Source organism: Tauraco erythrolophus, chromosome 7, assembly GCF_009769465.1.
Source record: "Tauraco erythrolophus isolate bTauEry1 chromosome 7, bTauEry1.pri, whole genome shotgun sequence".
In the NCBI taxonomy this organism is placed as follows: Eukaryota; Metazoa; Chordata; class Aves; order Musophagiformes; family Musophagidae; genus Tauraco; species Tauraco erythrolophus.
Window position 1 is genome coordinate 27700400 of NC_141471.1, and position 25160 is coordinate 27725559.

At 39.4% G+C, this 25160-nt stretch overlaps 1 protein-coding gene across 1 annotated transcript in view; it reads left to right on the top strand.

The window, feature by feature from the left end:
- Positions 1-22380, top strand: part of COL1A2 (collagen type I alpha 2 chain) — a 40855-nt gene extending 18475 nt beyond the window's left edge. The window contains exons 22-52 of the mRNA XM_086614658.1: positions 418-471; positions 577-675; positions 1547-1600; positions 1989-2087; positions 2868-2921; positions 3597-3650; positions 3776-3829; positions 3929-3982; positions 4819-4863; positions 7049-7147; positions 7873-7980; positions 9346-9399; positions 9969-10022; positions 10601-10654; positions 10763-10816; positions 10919-11026; positions 12018-12071; positions 12164-12217; positions 13128-13289; positions 14692-14799; positions 15231-15338; positions 17095-17148; positions 17255-17362; positions 17554-17607; positions 17953-18060; positions 18732-18785; positions 18919-19026; positions 19434-19680; positions 20107-20297; positions 21415-21657; positions 22234-22380. Of these exons, the coding sequence (XP_086470784.1) occupies positions 418-471; positions 577-675; positions 1547-1600; positions 1989-2087; positions 2868-2921; positions 3597-3650; positions 3776-3829; positions 3929-3982; positions 4819-4863; positions 7049-7147; positions 7873-7980; positions 9346-9399; positions 9969-10022; positions 10601-10654; positions 10763-10816; positions 10919-11026; positions 12018-12071; positions 12164-12217; positions 13128-13289; positions 14692-14799; positions 15231-15338; positions 17095-17148; positions 17255-17362; positions 17554-17607; positions 17953-18060; positions 18732-18785; positions 18919-19026; positions 19434-19680; positions 20107-20297; positions 21415-21657; positions 22234-22380 (2898 nt within the window). The remainder of the gene's footprint in view (positions 1-417; positions 472-576; positions 676-1546; positions 1601-1988; positions 2088-2867; positions 2922-3596; positions 3651-3775; positions 3830-3928; positions 3983-4818; positions 4864-7048; positions 7148-7872; positions 7981-9345; positions 9400-9968; positions 10023-10600; positions 10655-10762; positions 10817-10918; positions 11027-12017; positions 12072-12163; positions 12218-13127; positions 13290-14691; positions 14800-15230; positions 15339-17094; positions 17149-17254; positions 17363-17553; positions 17608-17952; positions 18061-18731; positions 18786-18918; positions 19027-19433; positions 19681-20106; positions 20298-21414; positions 21658-22233) is intronic.
- The last annotated feature ends 2780 nt before the right edge of the window (positions 22381-25160 follow it).

Sequence of the window (25160 nt, forward strand, 5' to 3'; positions counted from 1 at the left end):
ATAGGAAAAATGGTGGTATTTCCACCAGATTTTTTTGGTAGAGATAAGGATTCAGTATTGCACCTTGAGTAGGGTAAACAGAGTCACAGAGAAGGCAGTAACTCTCTGCAGAGAAGCAAAGGTAAAACAGCGTGGGCCAGATTGTGAGATCGTAGCTGCTGACTGGAGCCACTATTAGATTACAATGAACAGTGAAAATGCTATGATACAAGCAGATTAGAATTTAAAGAAATATAAAGGAAGTGAGACAATTTATTTCACAGCATACATTTACACTGAGGTGTGTGTGCTTCGAGCTGCGCTTACCTCAAATTCATCAGACCTGTTTGGAAGGCCGAAATTTAGCCAGCACTGTACATGTTACAGGAACAGATTTATTTCTTTCCCTTTCTTGATTTGTTTTGTGTTCACTTGCAGGGTGTGCCTGGATCTCGTGGTCTTCCTGGAGCTGACGGCAGAGCTGGTGTCATAGTAAGACTTTCATCTTGGTCACTATTTCTAAACCATCTTCTTTTATATAGAGATGCGTGATGTTTTTTGCTGACTCTGCCTAATTTTATTTGTTTATTTTGGTAGGGACCTGCTGGTAACCGTGGTCCTAGTGGTCCTGTTGGTGCTAAGGGTCCTAATGGTGATGGTGGCCGTCCTGGTGAGCCTGGCCTTATGGGTCCAAGAGTAAGTTTGAACTCTGTGGTGTAAGTTTGAACTATGCAAAAAGAAAATTACTTACAATTTAGGGACAATATTATTCAGAAATCCAACTGCAAAAATTCAGCTTATGCTAACCACACTTGCACCACTCCCTGTAAAAACATCCATGAGGAAATTATTAAGAAGCATCCAGATGTTTACTGCAATTAGTTTCTTTTGTATATGGTAGCATTTGATTGCTTTGTTGTGATGCAGTGCCCTCTTGTACTGGATACTACATTGACTTCTGAGAGGGGGTTCCACTTCTGATTATTTACAGAATGTGATCATTAAGATCACAGCTGGAGTTTGTGTGTTCTCTTTAACTAACTAAAAGAAAAGGAAACCCTACTAAGATTATGTGAGATGGCTGATCTCAGTTATTTCAATTTTATTTTGCAAATGCTTTCACTGAAAACAGCCATCCACTTTTGGTGGTGCTGACTGCAGCCAGATTATGTCCATGTTATTGTCCTTTATCCTTTTTAATCTACTCTTTCTCTTCCCACCCCACCCCATGAAGTGAAAGGGTTTTCAATGCATGCACAAACTACTAGGCATCTGCAAACATTTAAGCACGTTCTCTGCTACAGTAGAGCCTAAATGAGCTTATCCAAGTGAAACAGATCCTTACCTATACTGATTTTCAACTGGCATGGGAGCACACACCACCAAATTAAACTTCAGTGTTTTAGATGTGAACTTAATAGGACATACAGTCTTGTTTCCACAATGCGTATTGGCAACTTGGCGTCTGTGTGTATGTGTGTGTGTGCATGCATGTAGAAAAAAAATTTTGGTTAACTGTTGGGTGAGTTGGTTTCCTTCTAAAAATATGAAACCTTTCCTTTCTCAGGGTCTCCCAGGTCAGCCTGGAAGCCCAGGTCCTGCTGGAAAGGAAGGTCCTGTTGTAAGTACCTTGCTCTTCATTCTACTTCCCCAGTGCATGCGAAAACAGACATAAACTGTTATTTTAAAAAGCAGAGATCATAGCATTGAGCTCTAACACAACTATGCATAAACCCAGCAAGATTTTACTACCGTATTACTCAGAAAATTGAGGAGAAACTTTTCATTCGTGTGGGTCTCAGATCAGGCCTGTGCCCTGGGAGGGGAAGAAGAAATATGCAGTTCTACAAAAAGCAGAAAAATGGAGGAATGCATGAGTGTGAGATGTATAAACAGTGTTTAAAAGTTAAATGACACTGGCTTCCTGTCAGTACACATTTCTCCTAAAACTGAACTCTAAGCACCAATTAAATTGTCCCAGCCATTAATAGTGTGACTTCTTTTTCTAGGGTTTCCCTGGAGCAGATGGTAGAGTTGGGCCAATTGGTCCAGCTGGTAATAGAGGTGAGCCTGGCAACATTGGATTCCCTGGACCAAAAGGTCCCACTGTAAGTACAATACAGAAACTTTATATTACTATGAAAATATTTCCAGACTAAGCCGTAGATTCCCAACTCTTAATAATCAAACATATCTCCCTGGGTCCTCCTGTAGTGCTCACTGGATGGCATCCACTTACATTGAAGAGTTCTGGTTTAAATTATTTTCTGGTTATCTAAAATACAATTAAACAAATGAAAAGCAATTTAATTGGTTTAGGAATATTTGGGCATTGAAGTGATTAGGATAATATATGTCTATATTATAGTTTCTGCATGTCCTTTTTATCATTTCTATGTATACATTTCAGTAAAAGTTCTGTAAAAGTTGGTCACCAAGCCTAAGTTTCAGTTCCAGAGTATTGTTATTGATGGAGCACAATCTAAACCTCACTCACTTTAGAAGAAAAGCTATCAGTGATTTCAGGGGGCTCTTGATGTGTCACACAGAGGCCACAGATAACAATAATCGTCTCCTGGATTTGTGGTGTTGCTATACACACACACAAATGCACACATCTGTATACTGTATTGCACAGGATACTATGTAGATTGTCATGAATTGTGATCTCAAAAAATAAAGCAATGGAGTTTTGAAAAGAAAAGACGTTTACTTGTGTAGCTATTCTTTCTCACTGGTTCAACATGGAACTTGTGAAGTTTTTTAATTAGGGTTAGAGAAATATTACATTACGTCTTCTGGCAAGGAGAATATCAGTCTCTGTCCAATAGTCTAAATTGAATCTAATATGAAGTCTTAACTTTTGTATCTTTTTCTTTCAACTTCAGGGTGAACCTGGCAAACCTGGTGAAAAAGGCAATGTTGGTCTTGCTGGCCCACGGGTATGTAGATATGTTTTCTCTCCAGAGAGAAAAAAGTAGATTTTCAAAACCTCTGTAATAAGATAGCATTGTCTTGTGCAAGCATGAACAAATGATGAAACAGAAAAGCACTCTGAAATGCATTCAGCCTTATGTCAGTAGGGACTATTAGGGCATAAATGAAAATTACTCTTCTTGTATATTAATTGGGCAATTAATTAGGGGTATTAGCATCCTATGAAAAGGAAAAAATACCACTCCATGCAAATTTTTGAGGACAGTGTATGGTTTATAATTTATGCTGTAAATTTCCAGCTTCTTAGTGATAGTTGAAACTTACTAAATCTTGCATTTGAGGAGTCAAATAATTGGTCTCTTGTGGGAAAAATGCAGTCTATCAGTCGGGTTCCTGTCTTTGCAATTCCAAAAGAAGTTTCCTTAAGAATGAATGTGCTGCAATAACTGAAACAATCACCAGAATTTAAAACTGCAAGCAACTTTAATACCTTTGAACAGTGTAGTTCTTAAAAGCAAATGGTTAAGTCAAATAAAACTAAGACTTTGCCTTAAGTGTACCAGCGTGAGTTAAAAATGTGCATCCAGAGACCTTTGTTTTTGTCACAGAGGCAGTTTAGTGAGGTATTATTCATAAAAAATCAAAACTTTGGTAACAGCTTTCTGCTTGAACACATTTAGGGTGCTCCTGGTCCAGAGGGAAACAACGGTGCTCAGGGTCCTCCTGGAGTCACTGTAAGTAACAGCCTCTACACAGATCCACTTTGAGATTTACTTTTCATCCATGGGCTTCCCATTTTAAAATTATTTTTCCTGTATTTCTTCTTCCAAGTTAATAACTTGTCTTTCATTCCATCCAGGGCAACCAAGGTGGAAAGGGTGAACAAGGTCCCGCTGGCCCTCCTGGCTTCCAGGTAAGCAACTATGTGCACTGCTTAATTTTATCTGTGGTTTACAAAGCATGAAGTGCTTCTGCCTTAACTTGATTTGTATTCTTGTTTCTTTACACTTAGGGTCTGCCAGGTCCCTCAGGTCCAGCTGGTGAAGCTGGTAAACCAGGCGAAAGGGTGAGTGACAGATACCGTACTCCGCAAGTAGGGGCAGGCATTGCATAAGCATTATGTTTACAATTACACATGTGGTGAAGCAAGAGCCTGTTGGATCCGTTTGCCAAAACAAAGCAATCCATGTTATATGCAAAGTTTAATAGTCTCTTTTGTTAAAGCTAGCCACAAATGAAGAAGGTCCACTGGAATTTGTGACATAGTACTTTTTTCAGAATTTTGGTATGAAACTGAGCAAAGCCAATCCTTTGCTTTTCGGGCCTTAAGCAGCAATAAAATATGCCTCCCCCAAAAGACAAGAGAGTACATGAAAAATACTTTACTTCAAGTTGCTTTTGAAATCCTCAAGGCTGAATGTAAATTGCATTACTCCAGTTGTATGCTTTTGCACTTCAGTTGATTTCAGTGAATTTATGATGGAATACAGCTGAGGTAACTCAGTGGTGATTCAAGTTCTAGGTTCTGCATCATTAAAGTGTGAGATGTAATCTGCAAATTGTGCATCCCATGATGCACACCCTTAAATTTTATAGTTGTATCTCTCCATGTTCCTGTAAAAGAGTTTACATTGCATGAGCCTGAAAAATAATTTTGGAATTTAATAGCTAGCTCTTTCTTCAGATGAGAAATTATTTTCTCATACGTGCTTTGAGATGCATGCAGCTATATGAAAAGGCTTTATTTCCGTGTATCTGAAAGACTGGTTTTAGTCTGAAGATTTTCAATATGCTGCTGCAATTTGACAAGCATTTGTGTTTACTGCTAAGAAATAGAGCACAATTTAAGCTAGTACGTTTGCTTTAGAAATAAGCTTTACCAATACATCTATTCTCTTCTAGGGTCTTCATGGTGAATTTGGTGTCCCTGGTCCTGCTGGCCCAAGAGTGAGTAACTCATTTGAAATCTAGTAGAGACTGTCTTAATAAAGTGTTCAGTAAGAATAGTAACTATATACATTTCCAAGTTTCTCAAGACAAACAGCTCTCCTCAGTTACAGAATACAGTGTATCACAGCAGACTCAGGAACGAGGGAGAATTTTCTCTGCTCTTTGTGTGTGTCAGGATATATGATTATATAATACAATAGTCGCCAGTGTTAGTAAACTTCTAGATAAGCAAAATGAATATTACCCAAGTAATGATATCCTGATGAGCTGACCTAATTTTTTTTTTTGCATTAATGAGCCTCACAATGCAAGTGTGGATGACAAAAGACTGATCCTGCAATGTTACACTGAGGCCTGGTGCATATGAGAATTTTCATCTCCAGTGCCTGTGCGCAGATCTTCTTAGCCTGACCAGTTCAGCCATACCGTCCCTTGCTAGCCAGCTCCTACCTCCCATGTAATGTCTTTGTGAACAAATGGTGGGCTGAATCCAGAACCTGGAATAGTCATTAGAAGGTATTGCCCCCCACTTCCCTTTATTCCTGCACTGTGAATAAACCTCTGCAAAGAGCTTTGTGTGGAGGCCTTCCTGCATGGCAGGAAAGTCCCATTTATGCAGAGCAATGTGTAGTTTATAAAGTGCTTAATTTAATTTTTGCTTTCCTAATCCCTCTATAAAGAGGTCGATGTTTAAACCACTGCTACTGTTTCCTCTTTTCTTCTGATTTCCAGACTAAGTGTATTAATGACATATTCCCATCATTCTGATCAGTCGTATCAATCAGTCTAAATAGCACTTTTCCTCTCTATACTTAGTGCCCTGAGGCTGTATTAGCAACCATGTCCTCTTTAAGCTTTCATCTTGCTAATCTATCCAAGCCAAGTTCCCTGTATCATTTTAGTAGCAGTTATGTGTCTCTGCTCTTGCTTGCCGTAAGCATCTTATGCCCAGCCAGAGTGTATTTCATTCAGTATTCCAAATTAGGTCTTACTGATGCTTCGTACAAGAAAATTAACACTTCCTAAAAATACCTCTCTGCTTGGGCCAGACCACATTTGCCTTTTTCATGTCCACGTCATATTGTTGGCTCTTAGTTATCACCTTTCCCTTTCTGTCATTTTCACCAGATGAAACCCCTGTTTACAGCACAAACCCTCATTTTCGGTGCCTAAATAAATGCCCTGGTACATTATATTCTTGAATTTCATCCCAATTCTACTGTGACAGCCATCCTGCAGGTTATTCGCTTCTTCCTGTGTGATATGCCAACCCTTCTTCCTGTAGACAAAAGTCTCCACCTTTGTGATATCTGCATATTTCATAAATATCTTTCTTCCTTTTCTGCCTCTCTGTCACTAACAAAATATATGTAAAAATAATGAAAAGATATATTAATTGAGGAACATCACTAAGTTAGCCTTGTGCATCATTGGTGCTTTTCAGTAGTGCGGTACCTCTGCCTAAGTCAGTTCTTTGACCATTTTATAGTTCTCATTCAAACTCCTAGATTCTCTAGCATAACTAAAATTCTCCATTATGCTTTATCAGATCATTCACTGATCTCCAGCTTGATCACACTGGGATAATTTGAAATTTCTTCAGTAAAACTGATATTTCTGCCTTTGATAGATCTATTGTGCATTTAAGCCCAGTTTCTGGCCACTTCCACATCTCCGGATGACCACCCTTTCAGAATTTGTCCTTATGCCAGTTACAATGCACGTGTCACATTAGTAGGCTTTAGCTATCACCTTTATTCTCCAATATTCACCAAGCATCTGCCACTGTAAAAATAATTGTTTGCCAATTAATATGGCTTTAATTCCACTAGAATCTATTATTTGCCCTCAAATTGGTATTAGAAGCTCCATTTGACAATAGAACGCAAGACACTGTTACCAGAATGAGCACAGTAGCCAAAATCCATGTTCAAGAAGTACCTGTACTTTGTCAACTGTTATCATGATGCAAAACTTGAGCACTTGACTTTGCTGTATGTTTCGAAAGCTAGAGCCAATTCTTATGGCCAGTTCAGTTAATATCTGCACAATTCTAACACAGTTTTTAATGGTTTGTTCAGATGAAAATGCATCGCATTGTCATTGCTACTAGTCAGTGCTTTTAAATCTCTAAGCTGCGGAACAATTCAAGGCAAAACTCAAATCAGACTGTCTCCTGCAGGGCGAACGTGGTCCTCCTGGTGAAAGTGGTGCTGTTGGTCCTGCCGGTCCCATTGGAAGCCGTGGTCCCTCTGGCCCACCAGGCCCTGATGGTAACAAGGTATGCCTTTTCCAGCTGCCATTGCCTTTCTGGTGGAAACCTGACTAAGGCGATCCAAAACCTTCTTTCCTAAAAGCATAAGTGTTTACTGGGTAGTATACATCATAGCCCGGGGTCATGTCTTCAAGTGGTAAAGCTTCATCCCAGCTAGTCTACACTAATATTACAGGTTTTTATGTTTAGCACTGTAGATGACAGGAGGGGAACTTCCATTTGGACTCAGTTTGAATACAGCTTGTCATCTGGATATACTATTATTCTGGTTTAAGATAGGGTCTGAGATTTTGGGCAAAATTCATGCTGACTTCTATTTATACCCACCTCTACTTACACATGGGAAGTTTTTGTGTCTAGTAAGCAATATTTTCACCAAAACATTAGCACACTAATAAGCAGTTATCTGCCAAAATAACATTGACTTGATGATAACTGAATATGGGTCCTGATTTTCAGTATTTTCATGGATAGTCTTTCCACAGAAGTTTAATTTGGAGTATGAGACACCCTAAAACCTCAGGAGCCCACAGAATCAGGAGAGTGTTCACATCTGGCGTCTCCACTGGCTGAAAAAGTAAAATTAGTACAATAGCTAAAGACAAAATACTACTACTACTCACACTGTCTACGAGCAAGCAGAATGATGGGCAAAGTAGTAAAGACAGAATTTTGTTCCAAATTGTGTGACTGATTTGACTTTGTCTTACATGACATGCTGTTGCTGCTAGGGTGAGCCTGGCAATGTTGGTGCTGCTGGTGGTCCTGGTCCTGCTGGCCCTGGTGGAATCCCAGGAGAGAGAGGTGCAGCTGGTGTTCCAGGAGGCAAGGGTGAAAAGGTAAGGGGGAGAACCTGCTTTGTGGCTGCATGCACAGGTTTGGAAGATGCTTGAATTTCATTAACTTAAAAAAACCTGCAGGTTACCCCAATGCAACTTTTATTTTCTGTGAAACTGTATTACATGATGACTCATTAGTAGTCAAGAAGTAGAGGTTTTGTTGGTCTAACAGACTCACAGTCTTTTCTAAGTTTGTATCTTGATCTTTGCTCAGCATTTAGGATTGGTTTAAGTGGCAGTTAGTGCATCACGGGATTGGTTAACAATGAGCTCATTTTTACCGAAGAAATACTAAAGCTGTCGTTGAGAACAGGGTTTATAGTAGGAATGGGCCTACTGATCACAAAGGACTGAGTCTCTCATCAAATCCTTGACTGGTCTAGGTGCAGTGACTACGATATAAGTAAATTAGTTACAAAAAATTTTGTGATTATATCAGTGCTCTGTAAAATCAGAAAACATTTTAGCCAATGTAAGCCCTTCTATAAAGCTGTGAAGTCTGATTGCAGGTCCTGTTGCTACCTCTGCTTTATCCATGTAATTATCTATACAACTGATTTTTATCTTGTTATTTGTACCTCATTCCATATTCTCTTCTATTCATAATTTAAACTCTAAACTGAGATTTCTACAACTGCTTTATTTGTTTGGACTAATAAAATCCATAGTCATTTAGCATAAATGGAGTTGTAAGGAAATTGAGGTGAAAATTGCTTGCAACTTTTTATGAAACACTATGTACTGACATGTAGATTAATGCAGAAGAGTAAGATTTTTTTTAAAAAAAGAGATAAAACGAGTGCTGGTCTGATTTCTTGACACTAGTGATGGCTTGGATATAATTTTTTGTTATATGAAACATATGGTGGTTTATGTGACCACCCATATGATACCATTGTTTTTAACAGTTGCTTTCCTGCTTCAAACAGAAAGCATAACATGAATACACAAAATAATTTTTACATTGTTTATTTCTTGACCAAAAGAAAAGGGATTTTAAGGAGGGATTTACATTCATAATTTGAAATATACATCAATTTTGTTTTGAATTTTTATTTCCATTTAAAATTCTTGCCTCCTGGGGGAAACTAAATAGATTTCCCATGAAAGAGGCAGGCTTATAATTCTGAAAAGCATGTCAGTCCCTTTTGTCTGCAAGTTATTGCTTTGCAAGTCAGTACATACTCAGCCATAAGAATGAAATAATAATCAAAGTTCATTCCGCAAAAAAACACTAGCATGAAAGCATCTCCTATGATATGCAAATAATACATGGATACTCAGCAAACAGTTCAAGACTTCTTTCATACAAACTATTGTGTTCGTTACCAATATAATGCTTTTTTTTCCCTCTGTGTATTCTAGGGTGCCCCAGGTCTGAGAGGTGATACTGGTGCAACAGGAAGAGATGGTGCTCGTGTAAGTATCTTTTGGTTCTACTTGAATTTACCTTGCTACACCTCAGAACTTAAGTGACTAAAAAGAATGTTCAGGACTTACATTTCCCACTGTATTGCATTTCCTCTTGTATCTGCTCACTTTTGATACAAAACAATGTGATTTTGTTGCCCACTGTCCAGGGATGTTTGAATGGGGGGGGAGGGGAGCGAGAAAAGTGGTCACTTCTCATGCACACAAGCACAGAAATTACATCAGCAGAGAACCTTGTATTTCATAAGCAGTTGTTCAGTGTGACATTAACCTCTTTACCTTCATGGGCTCAGCCCAGACAGGTAATTCTAAAGGGAGCCTAAAAATCAACACAAAATTATAAGTAATTTGAGATTTTGGCTACCTGTCCTAGAATTCATACTTCGAAAGGAAAATAACAGAATAGATTTTGTTTCATAAGATCATGTGTCCTTTATATTGAAAACAGCTGGAAGAAAGTCACACACCTGTCACCAGGAGGAAAGAGAAAAAATGTTAAAAGTAGTCACTCCTGCTTACATTTTGTTAGAAATGGTGTCCTGTCTCTTGACCTATAGGGTCTCCCTGGTGCTATTGGTGCTCCTGGCCCTGCTGGTGGTGCTGGTGATCGGGTAAGTCTATTCTTTGAATGTAAAAGTGTCTTGTTTGTTTATACATTTTACTCACGCTTGAATATTTAAAGTGAGGAGTACCATAAAAAACAGTTCCATCCTTCTAGTGTTCACGAGTTCTGCAAGTTTTTCAGATTTGGGAGGCAAGCATTATTGGGACTGTAGAGCTGTTCAGTGAAGCTTACTGTAGCACCCTAAACGTTTTCCTAAAAGGGCAGAGAAGGGATGCACATCTACATGGCAGTGGGTTATATGGGGAGAAGATTCTGATTTAGGCTTTGTCTGAATTCTTCCCAATTGAGGCTAATCTCCACAATCCTCATCACACTGTGAGAAGAGGTTTTGATATGGTGATGAACAGCAGCACATTAGCTCAGAATGATTCTTTATCCTGTCTGGGTATTGTTAGAAATTATTAGTACAAGGCAGGTCAAAACAGAAGCATTTTCAGTAACACCCTCGCCAATGGAGACACGGGCAGACTTGCTATATGCGTCTGTACCACAAGATCACCCCTGTTCTGGCTGCAGTGAGGCCTTCCCCCACAGTGTTACAATGTTTTCTGCCATCTGTTTCAGGGTGAAGGAGGTCCTGCTGGTCCTGCTGGTCCTGCAGGTGCCCGTGGTATCCCTGTAAGTAGCAATTCCTACAACTATTCCTGTGTCAAAGATGTGATGTTCAGAAAAATGCCCTTTAAAAGCCCATTCCAACCAGTCTTCTCTTCTTTGTCCTCTCTTTAGGGTGAACGTGGTGAGCCTGGTCCTGTAGGTCCTAGTGGATTTGCCGGACCTCCTGTGAGTATTGTTTGCAGTTTCCTCTTACTGATGCTATTCCTTTCCTCTATTTTCTTTGCATATTTTTCCAACTCTTTCTTTTATGTGTTTTTCTGCCCATAGGGTGCAGCTGGTCAGCCTGGTGCTAAAGGCGAGCGTGGGCCTAAAGGACCTAAGGGTGAAACTGGACCAACAGGTGCTATCGGCCCAATTGGCGCTTCTGGACCACCAGTAAGTGAACTGTGTCTCTGTAAAATGCATGGTTCTTAACTGAGCTATACAAGCAATATGCTAGCCTGAAGGCCTTGGATTTTGAAAGGGTAATGAAAAAAAGAAACAAAGCTTCAAACTAGGCTGTGAGAAAAGTCACCATACTGATTTTCACACATTGTATAAACTTTGTAATCCATTTATGTGGGCTCAGATCCTGAGTCTGGAACTGAAGTGAAGAGGAAAAAAATAACTAACTTTCAACTTGCCCTGAAGATCAGCAAAATCACTCTATCTTGGATCATTCAGGGGGTGATGGTGGCTAAGTTCTGAGCTGAGGATGTTGATATCTTCCTCTCAAAGACAGGGTGTGCAGTCGCAGTCCGATTTTCAGACCAAATCATCTAGAAGCATATGTGCAAATTTGCCTGTGCACCCACTTGCACACAGGCTTTTCATGTGCTGACACCTTTATAACGCAAAGGCATATACTACTTCATGTGCATGCAGCCCATTATTGGGGAAGTGGTTGAAATGATGCAGAAAGTCAGGCTCTGGTATTTCAAATACTGTAAAGTGTTGCAGGATAACACGGCTTGGGGTTCTTCCTGTATGATTCTAATAGAGTGATACCAGGCCCTAGCACAACATGGTTGTATTAGTTATACAGTGCAAATAGAGCACTTGCTGTTCTTTGCCTTACTATGTCTTTCACATTTTGACTTCCAGATTTGCTTAGATGCACGTAACATCTGCAAGGCAAATTCATTTGAATCATAAATGTCTTATGCAACTCTTCTCAGTCCTCACGATACTGATTTGAAATGTCTGTGAGAATTTACTACCCTAGTGTCAGGACAGGAATTGTGGTTTTGGGCCCAGTCCTCATGTTAAAGTTGTAAGCAAAATCACCCTTAACTTTCATGAGAGTGAGACTAAGCCCTGATTCTGACCAGGGAACACTAACGGTCTTTCCTTGGTTCACCTGTCTTTTTCAATCTTTCATACATAGGGTCCCGCTGGTGCTGCTGGTCCTGCTGGCCCTCGTGGTGATGCTGGTCCTCCTGTAAGTCTTCAGGCTTCTGGCACTGACATTGTTGCTTTTCATGAAGTCATTGTTTCCTTTAAACCAAGTCTTCCTTTTCACTTTTATTTTAGGGCATGACTGGTTTCCCTGGTGCTGCTGGAAGAGTTGGTCCTCCTGGCCCTGCTGTAAGTAACTAATGAAGTTCTAATGGGAGATAAATCAGAAGTCGCATTGGTTAGGGATAATCCTAAATTTTGTTACATCGGCACAAATTCTAACTGCATTGGAATCACCTCAGATTACCTTATAGGACTGGATGAGATAAGTCTCTTAATTGTTTAAACTCTCAGAGTGGGAGTTACACATTTAATTTGTGGGTTTTTTTACAATCCATCAAGCATCCCTCTGCATCTCAAGATGCCTAACATTTGTAAAAATCTTTTTTGTTTATTTTGCTTTTGTTCACCATGAATAACTGCATAGCCATTGATTTTGAGTGGAATAAGAAGGTCATGTCCTATTTGAAAAATAACAGTAAGGTTACCTTGTGTCCACACTTTCTAAAGTATCTGCAGTTCCAGCCCACCTCTCAAGCAGGGCAACCCCTCATTGTGTTTAAGAGTGTGAATCCCTGCTTTATTTTTCAGCCAAAAATTCTCATTTCAAATTGACATTTGTAGTTTTTCTTTTCAAATGTGTTTCCAACCTTTGCCAATAGGCACTTCTTTCCTTACATATCCTGCATTCAAATACATTGTAAATCCCAATATCCAAAGCAAATAATCCTGTTGAATCAGAAGAGGTTTTTTCTCGTAGATTTTATGGTTGCAGTTAATGTGTCCAGAACTGTATCAGTATTTTTGTGCCAAATTTTGCCACATTCACCTTCACTGAGTAAAAAATTCAAAATCTCTCAGCTCAATTCTGCTGATTCCAGCTATCCACTGCTGACAAAAGCAACAGACGCTGCTTTAGAACAGCTGATAACCTGTTTATTGCAAAGCACAATTTTTGTACCTGGACATAAAATGAAATTTATCTCTGTTCTCTCCTGTTAATGGATTTATATTATAATGGTATCATATTTGTACTCAGGGCATCACTGGTCCCCCTGGTCCTCCTGGCCCAGCTGGCAAAGATGGTGCTAGAGGTCTACGTGGTGATGTTGGTCCCATTGGCCGTACTGGTGAACAAGGTATTGCTGGCCCGCCTGGTTTTGCTGGTGAGAAAGGTCCATCTGGAGAGGCTGGTGCTGCGGTAAGCTACTGAGTATCACATCTCGTTAAAAATGTTTCTCTTCATGTAAATGTTATGGCTTCTAAGATAATTTTGGTATTTGTGAAGGGATTTTCTCTTTTATCCACAAATTCAGCAAAGCTTTTATAAGTCAAAGCTGAGACACAAAATTGTTTATAGACATGTTTGACAAACGTGCCATCAAAAGGGAACCTGATCTCTGGGTCAGGTTTTTCTCTCTTATTTCTTGTGATGAGTTGCATGTTTCTCTGCAAGTAGCCCAAATGAGAGCAACAAGGCTAACTACAGAAGAAGTTGCTATTTAGTCTAAGACAGGGAAGCAGAGTCTCCTGCTCTGAAATGGAATATCATGGATGGAAAAAGGAGGAACATGTGAACATTGATTTAGAATAATCTCAATTAATTTCTGCCTCAGAAACTGTCATTTGTGGGAATCACAAGGTTAATGTTGTCTGGCCTCAGGATAGCTTAGAATTATGCAAATAAATTATATTGGAATGTCTTTAAGCTCGCACATCCAATATTACTAGCTTTTTTGAAACCTGACACATTTCTGACTTATGGAAGTATGCACTTGTGTGAACTCCCACTATTGTTTCTCAATGAAAAGTTATAGAAACTTCGTCTGTGATCCGCAGAAGTTGCAGCTAAGAACAAAATCTTCAGTGCCATTGTTAGACGTGTATATTAAAGTTTTATAGGTGACAATTGAAAATTTACCCTTTAATGTCCAATATAAAGCAATACATTTTCTAATTTTTATGTTCTCATTTAATTTCAGTTATGGAAAACAATAGAACTAGTAGGCCTGACTGTAAGTTAGGATAATAATTTAGGATAATCTGTCAGGTTGATTACTTATGCCAACTTTAGTGCCACATATGCTCAATTTTCAAGGAAATGGAAAAGTCACTTAACAAACTTTACCTTTCAACGGTCAGTAGAGAGCTCTAAGGGTTGTTTGGAGATGTCGGATCTGTATCACCTAGATGTATTCTAAGGTTGTCTCATGATCAGTCTCAGATGAACAGTGTCTTCACTATGAAATCCCCTTACATAGTCATCTCTTAACTGAATACTCCAATTTTCATGCATCACCCGCTGTTACTGAATGGGAAAGGAAAAAGCATGTGTATAGCGTGGTTCAGAAACAGCATTTCCACTGGAAAACAGTTGTGAGGGGAGTATAACTGGCATTATGTTCTTACAGACCTTGAGCTTTGGAGTTTAAAGTCTTACAGCTTGGTTAGAACTTCTTCCATGCAGGAACTAGCACTGACACACATTGAGATCCTTGGAAAGCAGTTGGTACTGTTATAGAGCAAAACAAATGAGAAATGTGAAGGGCCATAAAAATTGTTTTTTTCTCTACTATATAAATAATATTCTCTTTATGTCATAGGGTCCTCCTGGTACCCCAGGTCCTCAGGGTATTCTTGGTGCTCCTGGTATCCTTGGTCTGCCTGGCTCTCGAGGAGAACGTGGTCTTCCAGGCATCTCTGGAGCAACAGTGAGTATATGGCTAGTTATCTGCTTTAAACAAATACGTGTAAAGAAAAAAGTTGAGATCTCCTTTTACGGGAATCCAGGAAAAAGGAGATGTAGATTCTGCTGTTTCCACTGCTGCTACAAACAGAGGATATGAACCTAACAGACTTAAAGCAGTGGCAAAAATTATTGCTTCCTGCAGACAAACAAGACTTGTGTCTGCAGGTGAGCATATTTTCAAATGGTATTAGAGGTTTCTGATAGAAGAGGCAGAAAATTTAGAATTAAGATAATAATTTGTATAGTTAGATATGTTTCATGTGTCTTAGCTCTTTCTCACTTCCAGAATCGATTGCAGAGAAATATTTCTCTTAGATATAGGCCAGAAGTTCTGTGACACTGGTTTGTGTTGTATTATAATGTCACATTTTGTTACCGCTGTTCCTGTGTTAGGGTGAACCTGGTCCCCTGGGTGTTTCTGGTCCTCCTGGTGCCCGTGGTCCCTCTGGTCCTGTGGGTTCTCCTGGTCCAAATGGTGCTCCTGGTGAAGCTGGTCGTGATGTAAGCTATGTCTTATTTCCTCTTCAGGATTGCTTTTCTTTTAGTCTGAGCCAAAGACAAATACACAGAAAAAATGGGTGCAACTGGAGGCTGTTCTGTTAGCAAACTTGTACTGTCCAGTGTCTTCAGGGAAAATTGTAGAAGGATTCTAATGGACATGGATTCCCCTCCCCATCCCCAAGTAGATGACAAAGTCTTCAAGGCACAAGTTGTGTCTGAAATACATCCTAGAGTCAATATAAGAATCTTTCGACTTTTTACTTAATTGCCAAGAATGATCGAGTGGGGAAAAGATTACTTCATTGTTGGAGCTGGGAAAAATAGTACATCCCAGGGAATAAGGTTTTGGCTATAGAGAAGAGTATATCAGGGAAACTTGTTATCAGCAAATTTTCTTAAACGTCATGTTAAATGCAATGTACATATCTCTCAGGGAAGTACAAAAATTGCAGTCCCTTTTACTTGAGGGATCTAGTGATTCGTGGTATTAAAGATAAAATGTTTTTTAACTTAAGGCCCACTCAGAAGGCATATGAAGCACGTTACACAAAATATTGGAATTCGGTTATTGGAACAGTGCAACACTCGGCACTGTTTGGAGTCCTAACAAAACAGGTACACTTTAACATTGTGGCGGAGCTGCATAACATTTCCCAACGTGCATTCCCTCACCGCAAAATGTAAAGTAAGTTTGTCAGCCAAAGACATGAGAGAACAAACCCTGGCCTGTGTGACAGGTACTGCTGAACTGCAGAGATCAATGCAGGTTAAGACGCAATGGAGGACCTGAGTCCTGTGCAGAAGGGGCAATGTGGGAACACTGGAGTGGAATAAATTGCTCCCTCTAGTGCTCTGCCTGATGGGTGATTACTTGGAGGACAGAGCCCTGCTCCCAGCTCTTCATAGAGCAGCAAATAAACTTTTGCATCCAATTTAACCATCCAAGTTAGTAGTTCATCTTGAAGAAGGATGTGCATAGTCATATATGCATACAGTCATATATGCATACAGTCATATATGCATACAGTGGCTATACATGACTTACAGTTTAAGAACAGTTAAAGTAAAATATTAACATGTTATCTTGTCTCCTTTTAGGATAACTATATAAAGCTTTCTCTGAGCGTTATCAGGGAAGCTTACTGATAACCTGAAACATACAGGACCCCTGCAAGTCCTGAGACTTACAGGATTTCAAAGAGATCAGAGAATAGTGATTTTATTTTATAAGTATTAAAAAGAAATAAACTTTCTGTTCCATGAAATTTTCTGAAGGAAAAAGTTTGCACACAGTGAAACAGTTGAAGTGAAATTAACATTCACAAAGGAAGACATTTAAGCTTGTGAAGTGCCACAACAAAGTTATTTAGCTGTGACTAGTGTTTAAGTCCTTTTCTCATCACTGGCATTTTTAATCTAAAAAGTAGGTCTCAGTTTTACAAGAGTGCAAGCTCGATGAAGACCACTATTGTCTTGACCTTTTCATTCAGAGAAATACGGCAAACTCCAGTAATTTTCTTCTATGCTGAACCTGTAAAACCTAAAATATTTGCAGATAATCTTATTTTTCTGAGAACATTAATATATTCAAGGGATTTGAGAGTCGAATTTATAAGGAAGAGTTTGTTATCTTCAAGATTAATGCTATCCCATCTCAATGTCTTCTTACTCTCATTGGGAGCAATTAGACTGACACTCAGTTCCGTGTGAGATGAAGGTTGATGGAATTTAATATTTTTTCATAATATTTTAACAGGGCAATCCTGGAAATGATGGTCCTCCAGGCCGTGATGGTGCTCCTGGTTTCAAGGTAACTTGTTTGTTTCTTTTATTTCATAATCATGGAAGAAATATTCCAATATGTGTTAAGTCAGTAGTAACACACTGTCTCTCCTTTTGCATTCCTTTGTTTCCAGGGTGAGCGTGGTGCTCCTGGTAACCCTGGTCCCAGTGGTGCTCTGGGTGCCCCTGGTCCTCATGGCCAAGTTGGTCCTTCTGGAAAGCCTGGAAACCGTGGTGATCCTGTAAGTTGATGAGACCTTAATTTTTTTTCATTGACACAGGACTAACCTTTGTACATCATATATATACATTATACGTCAAACTCTACAATATATGGATAGCTACTTTGCTTTCTGCAGAGATGTGTTAAGCATGGAATCTTTATTAGGTATTAATGTACAGCAGTGACATGCATTTCTTATTCCTGTTTCAGGGTCCTGCTGGCGCTGTCGGTCCTGCTGGTGCTTTTGGTCCAAGAGGTCTTGCTGTAAGTTTGATTTCAAAATACATGAACACACTGATGCTAGAAGAGAAGACATGCTTTATTAATAAGGACTCATAAGCGTGCTCAAGATATGGGCCCAAAAAGTAGTGCTTAAGGAGCTGTAAACATTTACAGACCTAGAATCTCAATCAGTGTTCCCTCTCATGGGATTGATCCTGAAGTTTTTAGGATTGACACTCTTCCTGGGTGTCTTCACAGGATGTACACACATATATAAGGGGCAACCTATGGCATAATGTAGAATGCTCATGCTTAATTCTTGCTTTGACAGTAGTATATACTTGAAGCCTTCTATTTTATTTCTCTGACACCTATATCCCTTCCTAGGGCCCACAAGGTCCACGTGGTGAGAAAGGTGAACCTGGTGATAAGGGGCACAGAGGTCTGCCTGGCTTGAAGGGACACAATGGATTGCAGGGTCTTCCAGGTCTTGCTGTAAGTAAATGATTTTCAGGATTTTGAATATAAAGAGCAAAAAAAGGAATAAGCTCACCCTAGTGTGGAATTACATATGCACAATGCAGCAGGTTGATACCATTTACTCTACTCTGCATCATCTTTCAAAGGCCATAAGATTCTCTTGAACACTCAACGCTCTTTTCATAAAATGGCAAATTTTGATATTGCCCTTGATAGTTGGCTTTAGAACTGTGAGTACCATTAGTTGCCCTGAAACTGGACTGCATTTGGCTAGCACAGACTTCAAAAAGCTCTGCCTTTGTTTTGATATTATTTATTATTTTGGCCAGAAATTGTAAAGCCTTTGCATCACAGAGAAGCAGAAATAATCTGTAGATTTTCTTCCCTTTAAATTCTAGTATCCCCGTTAGGAATTCTGACTTTTATTTTAAAGCCTTCTCTGAAACTCTGAAGAAACAAGATAGAGACTTTTATAGGTTATCCCCTTAAATACGTTTTTATTCTGTCTCTCTCCTCCCTCCCCAAAACAGGGATTTTATACCCCAACTTCACTAATAAATGCTGTTAGCCCTAGATTTCCATTCTCTGAACCCAAATACTGACTGTAACTCCTTCTCGAATCACGCTAATACAAATGTGTGCCACTGTGCTTTTTTTAATGGCTATGCATTTATCTTTCCCAATAGGGCCAACATGGTGATCAAGGTCCTCCTGGTAACAACGGCCCTGCTGGCCCAAGGGTACGTGAATTTAAGAGCGTATGCAAATAACTCTCCCATTCCTTTTGTGCCATATATATGTACATTCCCATTTATATGAATCTCTATTTGTAGTATTTTCTACTGGCATTAAACTGTTCAAGTTTCCTTTTAGGGTCCACCTGGTCCTTCTGGTCCTCCTGGTAAAGATGGTCGCAATGGTCTCCCTGGACCCATTGGCCCTGCTGGTGTGCGTGGCTCTCATGGTAGCCAAGGCCCTGCTGTGAGTATAACTTATTCTTTGTTGATTTAACACATTTATGTCACAGTTTCAAGAAACTAATTTTAAAAGCATAGCAGTTTAGTGAAAGATGTGGGTTAATTTTTTTTTTTTTAAAAGACTTCAAATGTCTGTTGTTATTTAACATTAAATGTTTCGCTAAAAGGCCTAAACCAGAAGTCCTTGTTCATTCCTTACGGCCAGATAGCAAATACACAAAGAAGATGTGGTAGTCCTACACTGTGCATCTTCTACTGCTTGAGCTTATAGTAGTCACTATATGTGCTGCCTCAGATTAGAGCTAAGGCTGCTAGGAGTTAAGCAGGACTATACATGCGTGGAAGCATTTAATTGAGAGAACCATCTGTGTAACAGAATGCTTCTTGCCTTTTGCTTTTGAATAACTTTAGGGTCCTCCCGGTCCTCCTGGTCCCCCTGGTCCCCCTGGTCCTAATGGTGGTGGATACGAAGTTGGTTATGATGCAGAATACTACCGGGCTGATCAGCCTTCTCTCAGACCCAAGGATTATGAAGTTGATGCCACTCTGAAAACTTTGAACAACCAAATTGAGACCCTGCTCACCCCAGAGGGCTCCAGAAAGAATCCAGCTCGCACCTGCCGTGACTTAAGACTTAGCCACCCAGAATGGAGCAGCGGTATGTTAGTGCCAGATATTTGCCCTTTCTGGCTGAGGCAGTACGTCCAGCTTATTAGCTTTCTTTGATGAATGGTATCCTTGGCCACCCAGTGAAAATACTAAATGACCACTGAAGAAGTTCTCTCTGCCTTCACTGAAAATACATGCAAGAACATTCTGAAAAGCTCTTTATAGCTGTTGTTGTGCAATTATTGCAATAGTTTTTTAAAATAATACAAAAGTATTTAACCCTAGCTTTCAAATACAGTTTCTTACACATTAACAATCTAAAATATGTATTTATCTCAGTGATTACCCTAATATTGTATCTAGTTGTGATATTTATGACCTCTCTCTGAGTTCCTATATCAAACAAGTGAATATAAACTGAATGCAAATGTTAGGCTGAGTGAACCATTGTTCGCATTTCTTTCCTCAATGGCAGGCTTCTACTGGATTGATCCTAACCAAGGCTGCTCTGCAGATGCCATTAGAGCGTACTGTGACTTTGCCACTGGAGAGACTTGCATCCATGCCAACCCTGACCATATTCCTGCTAAGAACTGGTATGTCAACAAGAATCCCAAGGACAAGAAGCACGTATGGTTTGGTGAAAGTATCAATGGTGGCACCCAGGTAAGTGATGTATGGGAGGATGATTGTTTCCTACAGGGCTGTCTGAAGAATTCCTAATTCACTGACTCTCAGCAAGCAAACGCATAAATTCAACTCTCTTAGAGGAGAAATATGAAAAAAGGAACTACCTTTTAACTCAAGGGAACAGAGCTCTAGTTCTGGTTTGGATCGCAGTTTGCTAGAAGGATTTCTCAGTATTGTTCTAATTTTTTTTGGTGTTTGCAAATGATCGATTCAGTGTGACTAATGGCTATTGCTAAGGGAAGCCTGGACTGGAATTAGTAAGTACATTAGTATAAAGACAGTCCAGAAACTGTCTGAAAAAGTAAGAAAAACATCTTTGCATATTCTTTTGAGATTTTTTACATATGACACTGTTCCTGGAAAGATAATTATATTACACATCAGAGATCCTGAATGTATGCCACCGTAACATTCAGAATTGCCAGTGTAAGTAATAAAGAGATGTGTCTACTTGCATGTTAGACACTGTACCAGCCAGTTGCAAATAAATCACTTTTGTACAGCTAAGGAAATCTAATTACATAATTCATAAATAAAATTGAGTTGATCTTACAATGAAATTGCAATGTCCAAGATCTTTAATATAAGAAAATAAGACTGATCACACTGAGTCAGAACAAGGGTTCAGGGTAGTCTGGGGTCCTGTTTCTTACAGTGGCTAAAAGCAGATGCTGTAAAAGTATATGAGAATGAAGTAAACATTTCTAATATCCACAGACACTATTCTATTGGACTAAAAAATAAATTCAGGGTTTTCTTGAGACGGCATTGTTTGTGTGGTATCTATGGAAACAATGATTTCTCTTCCTTCAACTTGTCTGATCTTGTCTTTTGAGTCCACACAAACTGTTCACGCTCTACCTTAGAACAGAGTTCTACAATTTAACTACATCCACTCATGTCTGGTTTTCAGCCTACCTCCTGCTAGTTTTATTTAATGCTCTTTAGCTCTGGAGTTGCAATAGAGAAGTGATTGCAGACTATGTGATTTTTTTTTTTTGTAATGTTCCTAAAACAAATATCACATACTTCCATTGCAAACATCCGCCTTTCCCCAGCAATACAATTGACTGGGTTCCTTTCTGTTTTTCAGTTTGAATACAATGATGAAGGAGTGACCTCAAAGGATATGGCCACCCAGCTTGCCTTCATGCGTCTGCTGGCCAACCATGCCTCCCAGAACATCACCTTCCACTGCAAGAACAGCATTGCCTACATGGATGAGGAAACTGGCAACCTTAAAAAGGCTATTATACTGCAGGGATCCAACGATGTTGAACTACGACCTGAAGGCAACAGCAGATTCACTTACAGTGTTCTTAAGGATGGCTGCTCTGTAAGTAACGCAGAAACCACGGGCACCATGATTGCCCATGCGTAAGCACATGATGAGGGATAGAGCTGTGCTTTCATTCAGAGTTAGATTACCAGTGAGACTGGCAAAATTTTATGCAGTGAATATAAATAGCCTACAAAGCCAACTATGACACGTCTTTAACAAGTGGGAAGTACTGGGGTAGAAACAAATCCTACCTTGAACTGTGCAGTGTGGCAAAAATGAAAAAGCTTTTCAGAGGAACCAGACTCGAATTCTGTGTAAGCAAATAGTGCATAGGCTGTAGGAGGGACAGGATCTTTAAATCCTGAAAAACTCTGGCAGGGTTTTCTGAGGATTTAACATCAGTGTAAATAATATGGTAGTTTCTGTAGAGCATCACATGTATGACTTCAGAAGATTAAAGTAAATATTTTCTTTGTATCAGAGACCTAAATAATTGGATATAGGTATCTGATTTGCAAACAATGGCAGCAAAATTAATCGGAAATTCTTTTAGAAATTACCCATTTGGGTGAAAAAATTCTCAATACTACAAACAATGCAGTAACAATTGTAATGAATCTTCTCTTGCAGAGAAAGAACAATGAATGGGGCAAAACGATCATTGAATACAGAACAAATAAGCCATCTCGCTTGCCCATCCTTGACATTGCACTTTTGGATATTGGCGGCGCTGACCAAGAAGTCGGTTGGGACATTGGCCCAGTCTGTTTCAAATGAATGAACTAAAATTAACTTAAAGCCTCTCCCAAATTATTCTCTTGTCATTTCTTTTTATAATGAAAGCTGACTCCTTCCATTTCTTCTGTTCATCTACTTGCTTAAACTCTGGGCGAAAGAGAAGGAGAAGAATTGATTGGAGCATTGTGCAATGAAATTTAATACAGCCCCAAAAGGACTTGGAAGTCTTTCAAGATTTAACACCTTGCTTTGGGAAATGTCAACCTTTGTAAAGAAAAAAAAAACAAAATAAAAAATCATGAAAGTTTGCACCACTTGTGGCCTTTGAATATCTTCCACAGAGGAAGTTTAAAACCACAACTTCCAAAGGTTTAAACTACCTCATACACTAAGTCAAGTGTGATCCACATCTTTTGTAGGTACTTCTCCATGTGATCTGAGGTACTTTCAGTTCCACTCAAAATACAGTGGTGCTAATGGCGTTATTACAGAATATCTTTCCAATACTTGAACTTTGATGGTGCTAGTGGCATTTAAAGTATCATTTCTCTATTTCTTTGAAGTCTGTCTCAAAACTTAGAATGTCCTGTCTCACCCGCAGCTTAAGCATGTGGATCATTTTTCCTCATCTTTGTCCTCTTCCTCCAAAATCAGGTGCTCCTGCTTTCAAATCTCATTTCCCTCTTCTACAATGGGTAAAAACAAAAAAATCATCATTTCTCAAAAAAAGAAAGAAAATGTATTTTGTATATGTGAGATGTTTAAATAAATTGTGAAAAAATGAAATAAAGCATGTCCGATGTTCCAAAAGAAACTATTAAATGAGTTAAGTTACTTGCTTAGATGCATTGGCGGATATTCATACCCAGAACTTACATTTGCATTACTGCAACTATCTTAGCCCACTCCTGCAAAACATTAGCTTAGAGCATTCGAAGTCTGCCTGTAACTGTCTTATGGATGTGATTGTCTATTCAACTCTTCATTTTAACACCACCTTTTGAAAAAGTCCACAGGAACCTCAGCAACTCGGTGCCTCATGGCACAAGAAGTTCAAAAGCAGAAATAATTCCTTCCTTTCTTCCAAATGCTAAGCAAGATTAATGACCAAAAGAAAGAAAATGAGGTTTCTGTCTTACACTTGAAGCCAGAAAGCTCCTTGGTGTTGCGAGAGCTGTGCTGGCTGATTCTGTGCCGTCCTCAGCAGAACTGCGCCTGGGTGCTTTTGAAGTGATGTGCAGAAGCCCATGCAAGGAATCTCTAAATTTTGTTGCCTTGTCAGGAAGATCAGGGTTAGTTAAGTCCTTACTGTTCATTCAGTTCTGTGTGAGACACAGACCTATGGGCTGTTGCTGACCTAAATAATTGACTGTCACAAAAAACACCACGAGAAGCATAGACTAGTCTTATCTGAGGCCTTTTAAAAGACTGCTATCATACAGTGCTTTTCTGAAAACCCTAAATGACCTGCAATTCCAGCAGCCATGTTTTTGGAATTGGGAAGGTGCTCGGGAGAACACACAAAGGACCATGAGGACAAGAGCAAAAGCAGGTAAGGGGAGAGGTGAGACAGGCTTAGTCAGCAGGAACACCCAAAGGGAAGCACGAAGAAAATATCCAGAAGAAGATCCCTGTAACCTGAAGAAAGCACCGCTCCAAAGGTTAGCAGCTGAGAGTCTGAAGGCAGCTCCAAATGGTGCAAGGAGGAATAAGCACTAAAAATGGTTTCTAAAGGAAGTTTTTCATTCTTGTTTGCAATGAACTGATACAGGAAAAAAAGGGCAAATATCAAAACATGGCCTTAAGTGCAGCTGCTATGTGCCCACAGCTGTGTGCTGAATTAACAGAAGAGGAACTGCCGTGGGAAAACATAGCCCATTTTTCCTTAAGTGTGAAAAACATACTGCAGGTACGTAAATATCTTGGATCATAATGATTCTTAAAGTGTTAGTATTTCAGTCATTGTCTTATTTCAAAGTGAAATTTTTGTTGTTGATGCAAAAAGAAAATAAATGCTTTAAAATGGTAAGGGTTTCATTTCTCACATAGATTATCTACAAGCCAGGAAGTTCCTATAAGGATCAAAACAGATAAAATTACATCCCTCAATCTATGCAATCCACTAGGATGTATGCAAAGGCCATTGCTAGGGCTAAGAGGTGACCTATTGCTGCCTGGGAAGGAAAAAAACCCCACAGCTGAAGTAACACTTGAGGTTTAGAAAGGAAGCTACAAAGGGCAAATGCTGTCTCTTCCGTCATCTTCTGATTTCTCCTTTGCTCTTTGTGCTCTTTTCCACGGCATGTCCTCCTAGGCAGAGAACGCTTCCTTTCTACCAGCCCATCGATAACATCTGAATTCTTCTGTTTTCACACCTTCACCACAAAAGTGGACTTATTTGGAAATGAAACCAGAAAAAATACATGGCACCCACCTCACAACCTCTAGACTCATTAGCACTGAGAAGATTCCCAGTTTGACCTGCAGGTTTTGAGCTCAGCAGAACTTACTGCACTGTCAAGTGTTTTGCTTATGCTGTGTACAACACTGAAGAAACCGTCTTTCCTCTCAAGAACCGTAGCTGAAAATAAGTAAGAGGAAGTGCAGACAGGGCAGGAAGCCTTCATGTCATCTAATTTCTAACTGTGAGTAAACTGGTGAAGGGAGCTTAATCGTCTTTGGGGGTGTCTGCCTCCCTGTAAGAGTTCTCTCTGGAGAATTTAATTTTAAGCCAGTATGTGTCAGCAGTAATGCAACTAGACTGTTAGCATCAATTAGCTAAAACAATAGGGTTAAAATAGGTTAAAGTTTGCATTCAG